The sequence below is a fragment of the Eriocheir sinensis genome, chromosome 52 (assembly GCF_024679095.1).
Source record: "Eriocheir sinensis breed Jianghai 21 chromosome 52, ASM2467909v1, whole genome shotgun sequence".
In the NCBI taxonomy this organism is placed as follows: Eukaryota; Metazoa; Arthropoda; class Malacostraca; order Decapoda; family Varunidae; genus Eriocheir; species Eriocheir sinensis.
The window spans coordinates 6,670,043-6,677,542 of record NC_066560.1 but is presented as its reverse complement, the minus strand read 5'-3'; the positions used below and the strand labels follow the sequence as shown (position 1 = coordinate 6,677,542).

Below are 7,500 nucleotides of genomic sequence, written 5' to 3'. Positions count from 1 at the left end.
CTCTCTCTCTCTCTCTCTCTCTCTCTCTCTCTCGTTCACCTGTTTATCCGCTCACCTTCATCTCATTACCTGTTTTCATTGAGTCATCTTCATCACTTTCATCGTCATAGAGAGAGAGAGAGAGAGAGAGAGAGATGCGGGTACTGTCAAAGGAATGATGAAGTAAAAATAATAATAGTAATAAGAAGAAGAACAAGAAGAACAAGAACAAAAAAGAACTCATTGACGTCACACACACACACACACACACACACACACACACACACACACACACACACACTCACACCACATAAGCTTGGCACCTCTCCTCTCTTCTCCCCCTCACTCCCTCCCTGTGGACATCTCGAAAGACACATCCACACCCCTACCGTCTCTCCCCCCTACGTCACTTGCTCCCCCTCTCGTAGCTTCTCCCCTCTCCCCGTACCCTTCGCTACCTCCCTCCCGCCCTCTTCACCGCTCCACACACTATTTATACGATGCTGGCTCTTGCATGGACTTAGTTGCCGCTCTACCTTCCCTCGCGTTGGGTGGAGTAAGACTCTAGCTCCCGGTCTCTTCGCTGACAACTCTTCACTTGGCCGGTTTGCACTTCTACTCTTTGGCTGGAACTTAAGCAACCTCAACGGACTCTTTACTGAACGCATTCCTGGGGGCTCCTTCTGGACTTGATTGCTTCTTCGAGAGTTCCCCCGCTACCTGACTACCGTACCTGCCTACCTGTTCGTTACCTGATCTACTTCTGCTTACCGTTCGTCTTCCACTTTGTCGGGTGGTGCTCGTAAACTGCTCCTTGTTGTGGTGACTGCTGTTCCCGTTCCTGCTACCGAGGCATCATGGTTATCTTACAAGTTGGGGTAAGAATAAATGTGACTACTTGTTGGTGGTGGTGGTGGTGTTAATTGGTTGGTTGGTGGTTTGGTTTGTGGTTGTAATGTAGGTTTTGTTTTGTTTTTTTGTTCTGATTTCACTTCTCTGTCATTCTAGTTTCTCTCTCTCTCTCTCTCTCTCTCTCTCTCTCTCTCTCTCTCTCTCTCTCTCTCTCTCTCTCTCTCTCTCTCTCTCTCTCTCTGTGTTCCGTTGTGTCTGTGTTCCTTCGCGGGGATTTCCAGGAATGAACGTTAACGAGAGAGAGAGAGAGAGGAAGTGATTAGATTAGTAAATCCTCACAACTAGACAAAAACGTGTGTGTGTGTGTGTGTGTGTGTGTGTGTGTAAGTTGCGCAAGATGCTGACGTAAGAGAAGCTGGTAATGAAATACTAACTAATACGTTAATTCACGGGATTGACAGATTGAATACTAGAATTTAATCAGGAGTAGTTGTAGTAGTAGTAGAAATAGGGAGTTATTCGTTTATTTTATCTTTAAATCTCTTAGTATATGAATTTACCACAAGGGGAGAGGAAAAAAACAGCAAATATAGTGAAAAAGTAAAGAAAAATGGTGTCAAAATACTTACCAGCGGTACAGAAAGACGTAATACAACCATCGATAACAGTAGTAGTAGTAGTAGTAGTAGTAGTAGTAGTAGTAGTAGTAACAGTAGCAGAAGTAGTAGCGGCAAGGGTAAGAATACATTGACATTCTATTTTTTCCTCTCGTTCTTCTTCTTTCATAAACATTGTCGCCACCGAGGATGAGTCTGTTTTTGCCACCCTTGCCCGGCGTCTTTACATATGCCTGGACTCGTCCGGCGACACACGAGTCCCTGATGAATGAGAGCCAAAGTTCACAGCCTCGAGGACGGCGGAGAGAGAGAGAGAATTATTGCTTTTATCATTATTAGTATTAGTATCAGCATTAGGATTAGGATTAGTATTGGTATTAGTATTAGTACTGGTATTAGTTTTGGTATTAGTATTGGTATTGGTATTAGCATTAGTATTGGTATTAGCATTAGTGTTGGTATTAGTATTGGTATTAACATTAGTATTGGTATTAGCATTGGTATTAGTATTGGTAATGGTATTAGTATTGGTATTAGTATTGGTATTAGCATTAGTATTGGTATTAGTATTGGTATTAGCATCGGTATTAGTATTGGTAGAGGTATTAGTATTGGTATTAGTATTGGTATTAGTATTGGTAAAGGTATTAGTATTAGTATTGATATTAGTATTGGTATTAGTATTGGTATTAGTATTAGTATTGGTATTAGCATTAGTATTGGTATTAGTGTTTATATTAGTATAGTTGTTGTTTTTGGTGGTGTTTTCAATGCTCTTGTTGGAGATATAGATAGATAAAGAGAAAGAGATCGATAGATAGAGAAAGAAGGAGAGAAAAAAACATTCCTCCACTTCTCTTCCTCCCTCTCCCCCCGCTCCCTCACTCCCTCCTCCCGCCCCCAAAACACCTGTATGCACACCTTAACACAAACATTCCCTTACGCCCTGTTTTTGCCACGTCGAGAGAGAGAGAGAGAGAGAGAGAGAGAGTCTGTAAATTAAGTTTCGAGTCCAACTAAATCAATAACTGAGCAGAAAAAGATAGATAAATAGATAGATGGATAGATAGATAGGGAGAGAAATAGATAGACATATAGATAGACAAATAGGTAGATAGAAAGATAGATAGGTAGACAGCCAGAGATGAATTGATAGATAGATAGAGACAGATGGATAGAGACAGACAGACAGACAGACAAGGCCACACACTAATAGACAGATAGATAGATAAAGAGACAGATGGTTAGAGAGACCGACAGACAGACAGACAAGGCCTCACACTATTTATTAATCCCTATTGTGGCCTTAGAATGTATAATAAATTCAGGAAATGGCTCGCGTAACGGTAACCCGCCTTATGGAAGAGAAAACTACTGACCCGCACAAAAAGTTAGGCGGAGGCTGCGGCGGGAGAGTAAAGAGCGCACCGAGGGTAAAGGTCGGCCGCTGTGTGTTGTATGCCACGGTAGCGGACGACTTCGCGGGCACGGCTCTGGAAAGGTTAAGGACGAGAGACGAGAAAAAGTTGGAGATTTATTTGAGGTTGTGTCTGTTTGACGTCGGTGTTGAGGATTTTACATTTGATATTGATTTTTAAGATTTTTTTACGTTTTACCTTCGATTTTGAGTTTTGACTTTTTATTTTATTTACATTAGTTTTGGAAATATATGTATATATCGATTTTTATTGTTTTAGCTTTGCATTTAAATATTTACCTTGATTTTTTAATATTCAACTTCGATTTTGAATATTTTGCCTTCGTTTCTTTAATACTTTCCTCTTTTTTTTATATTTTACCTTTGATTTCGAATATTTTACCTTAGTTTTTCAATATTTTCCTTACTTTTTGATATATTTTCTTCGAATTTTAATATTTCCAAGATTATGTTTAGTAGAAGATTGTTATTTTTTTATTATTCTTGTTATCCTTACGTTCTTATGTTCTTGCTTTATTTGGGGGGTTCCTATTGTTCTTTTTTTTTAGTATTCATAGGTACGAGAAGGTGTGTGTGTGTGTGTGTGTGTGTGTGTGTGTGTGTGTGTGTGTGTGTGTGTGTGTGAAATTCCGAGTGTCATCATGGCCGCTCTGAAATATATACACGAGAGAGAGAGAGAGAGAGAGAGAGCGGCAACAGGGAAACGTTTAAAAATAAGCCTATGAAGGGCCAGACATACCATGTGTCCCCCCTCCCCTCCCCTCCCCCCCCCTTCCCCCCTTCCCCCCTCCCCTCCCCTCCCCTCCACCCCCTTCCTCCCCCCCCCTCCCCTCCCCCCTCTTCCCTTCCCTCCCATACCTTTCCCTTCTGGCACCTTCCGCGACCCTGACCTTGCTCTCGAGATGATGACCTGTATGACCTCTTATTCAGCAGGTGATGTGTGTGTGTGTGTGTGTTCGTGTGTGTGTTTAGGGGGGGGGGGGTCATTTTCTTCCCTGTATTTTCTTCATTTTATCTTCTTCCTCTTTTCGTTTTCTCATTTCTTATTTCCCTTTTTCTCCATCTTCTTATTATATTATTATTTTCCATCTTCTTTATTTTTCTTCTTCTTGTTCTTCTTCTTCTTCATCTTTTCTCCTTCTTATTGTTCTTCTATTTTTTTCTTTTTTTTCTTTTTCTTTATTGTGTTCATGTTCTTCTTCCTCTCCCTCCATTTTCTTCTCTTTTTTTCTCCTTTTTCTTCTTCTTTTTCCTCTTCTTCTTCTTCTTCTTCTTCTTCTTCTTCTTCTTCTTTTATATGACTTATTTAACATATCTATAATAGGATACGTTTTTTTATTTACTTATATACATATTTATTATCATTATTATTTTTTTAATTATATACCTATCACTCATTATTTAAAATTCATCTGTTTATCCACCTTTCAATCTCCTGTCCTTCTATCCCTCTCTATCTGTCTGTCTGTCCGTCTTTCTGTCTATCTGTCCGTCTCTGTCTGTCTTTGTTGATCGATGTTTATTTATTTTTCTTTTATTAAACTTTTTTGTCCCTCCATTGACGTCAGCATAATGGGACTTGATTTGAATTCATTAAAGGCCTCGTTTTATTTATTTATTTTTATTTTTTTATCTCTTCGCTGCGTTCTGGTTTTTATTTTTTTTTTGTTTTTTTTATATCAAGTCCACCAGCAGCAGGCAGTTGATCTATTTTGTTCGTTTAGTTCTTCATATATTTTATTATATTTTCCAAGGGACATAGTTGCCAAGTATCACTATATATTCTTCTTAACACTGCATCATCATCTTCTTCTTCTTTCTTCTTCTTCTTCATCTTCTTCTTCTACTTCATCATTATCATCATCGTCTTCTCCTTTTACTTCTTCTTTTTATCTTCTTCTTCTTCTTCTTCTTCTTCTTTCTTCTTCTTCATCTTCTTCTTCTTCATCATCATCATCATCGTCTTCTCCTTTTACTTCTTCTTCTTCTTCTTTTCTTCTTCTTCTTCTTCTTCTTCTTCTTCTTCTTTAGTTCGGTTCTTTTAATCAATGAAATGAAAGGAAGCAATGATAATATAAATAATGTTAATAATAAATAATAAACACTTTCAGTAAATCAAATCTTTCCCAAACTTACTTAGACACAACTTAATAAACGAATTGTATAGAAAATATGTATTAAAAAAGTACAGACGGGAAAACCAATGAAATTATAAATGGGATAAACGAAATGTGTGAATAGGTGTAGAAATATAGACGGGGAAACCAAACAAAGTATAGACGGGGAAACCAAACAAAGTATAGACGGGGAAACCAAGCAAAGTGTAGACGGGGAAACCAAGCAAAGTATAGACGGGGAAACCAAACAAAGTATAGACGGGGAAACCAAACAAAGTATAGACGGGGAAACCAAGCAAAGTATAGACCCGTAAACCAAACAAAGTATAGACGGGGAAACCAAGCAAAGTATAGACGGGGAAACCAAACAAAATATAGACGGGTAAACCAAGCAAAGTGTAGACGGGGAAACCAAGCAGAGTATAGACGGGGAAACCAAACAAAGTATAGACGGGGAAACCAAACAAAGTATAGACGGGGAAACCAAGCAAAGTGTAGACGGGGAAATCAGGCAGAGTATAGACGGGGAAACCAAGCAAAGTATAGACGGGGAAACCAAACAAAGTATAGACGGGGAAACCAAACAAAGTATAGACGGGGAAACCAAACAAAGTATAGACGGGGAAACCAAACAAAGTATAGACCCGTAAACCAAACAAAGTATAGACGGGGAAACCAAGCAAAGTATAGACGGGGAAACCAAGCAAAGTATAGACGGGGAAACCAAACAAAGTATAGACAGGTAAACCAAGCAAAGTATAGACGAATAAATCAAGCGTTGGGAGTTACACAAACCGTTTTAATTGTCGTGTTGCGGTTTAGTGATCTTATACTTTTGTTTTGTTTATATTTTTTCCTTTTATCCTGTTTCTTGCTTAAAATTCTTCTTCGTCTACGTCAGAAACTCAAGGTCGGTGGTGGTGGTGGTGGTGGTGGTGGTAGTGGTGATGGTGGTGGTGGTGGTGGTGGTGGAGGGGGAGAGAAAATAATGTTGCTATAATGCTGTTAAGTGTGGCTTCCTCTCTCTCTCTCTCTCTCTCTCTCTCTCTCTCTCTCTCTCTCTTCCCTTCCCTTCCCTTCCCTTCCCTTCCCTTCCCATCCCATCCCATTCCTCTCCTCCTCTTCCTCCTCCTCCTCTTCTCCTCCTCCCCTCCAATCCAACCCATTTCCTCCCATCGCCCATACCAACCACTCCTCCTCCTCCTCCTCCTCCTCCTCCTCCTCCTCCTAACCCACAAAGCTAACGAGAGACTTGACACAATCACTCACTGCATAATGGGACAGACGCCCCCTCCCCCCCATTCGCCCCGCCCCCTCTCCCCAAGCCCCGCCCCCATCCCCCCCACAGCCGCCACCCCGGTCTAACTGTTTCCCTCTACCCAAGGACAACCGCCCCCCCCCCACGCCCCCCTCGCCGCCCCCCCCTCTGCACCCGTTTGCCTTCAAAGACCCCCTAAAGGACAACAGCCCCAGTTTATCACTAAGCCCCCCCCCTTCTCTCCCCTTCATGCCCTCCAGCTGACCCTCTCCCCTTCCCCTTTCCTTCCTTCCCCTTCTTTCTTTCTCCTCCTATTCGGCCTTTTTCTCCTATCCCTCGTTCTTGTCCTCGTCGTTTTCTTCCTCCTCCTCCTCCTCCTCCTCCTATTTATAATTATACATTCCTCTGCCCCGTCTCTTCTCTTCCTCATCTACGCCCAATTCCACATTTCTGCTATTTTTATTATCATCATTCTCTCTCTCTCTCTCTCTCTCTCTCTCTCTCTCTCTCTCTCTCTCTCTCTCTCTCTCTCTCTCTCTCTCTCTCTCTCTCTCGTATCAAGATTCTGCGGTCGTTATCTCGTTTTCTTTCATTATTATTCATGAATTTGTTCTTTTTTTGCTTGTCTGGCGAGAGAAAACTGAGAGGAGGAGGAGGAGGAGAAGGGGGGAAGGGGGGAGGAGGAGGAAGGTAGCTTGATTGAGCATACCTGAGACTGCTTTTTGAATCCTCCTCCTCCTTCTCCTCCTCCTTCTTCTCCTCCTCCTCCTCCTCCTCCTTCTGTTGATCTAATTGTCAGTTGTACTTATACGGTTTCATTTTCGTTATTTTTTTTTGTTTTCATTATTATTATTATTATTATTATTATTATTATTATTATTATTATTATTTTGCATCATTTTTTATCATCATTATCATCTTTTTATCTTTCTTTTTCTTTCTTTTTTGTTCTTCTTCATCTTTCTTCTTCTTCTTCTTCTTCTTCTTCTTCTTCTTCTTCTTCTCCTCCTTTCTTCTTCTTCTTCTTCTTCTTCTTTTTCTTTCTTCTTCTTCTCCTCCTCCTCCTCCTCCTCCTCCTCCTCCTCCTCCTCCTCCTTCTTCTTCTTCTTCTTCTTCTTCTTCTTCTTTCTTCTTCTTCTTCTTCTTCTTCTTCTTCCCTACCACTTATATAACAAACTCCGGCAAGGACACATCGCCCTAGGTGGTTCCACTCACCCCATATAAATCAGCTCCACCGCC

The 7,500-nt window shown here is 40.9% G+C and overlaps 1 protein-coding gene across 3 annotated transcripts in view; it reads left to right on the top strand.

The window, feature by feature from the left end:
- The window catches only part of LOC126982990 (solute carrier family 2, facilitated glucose transporter member 1-like), a 117,128-nt gene that overhangs the window by 87,157 nt on the left and 22,471 nt on the right, over positions 1-7,500 (top strand). The window contains exon 1 of one of the 3 annotated variants that reach the window (XM_050835384.1): positions 491-857. The exons of the other annotated variants lie outside the window; for them this stretch is intronic. Within the exon in view, the coding sequence (XP_050691341.1) occupies positions 837-857 (21 nt within the window). The 5' untranslated portion in view covers positions 491-836. Of the gene's footprint in view, positions 1-490; positions 858-7,500 lie in introns of those variants that run through there. 3 annotated transcript variants of the gene reach the window in all.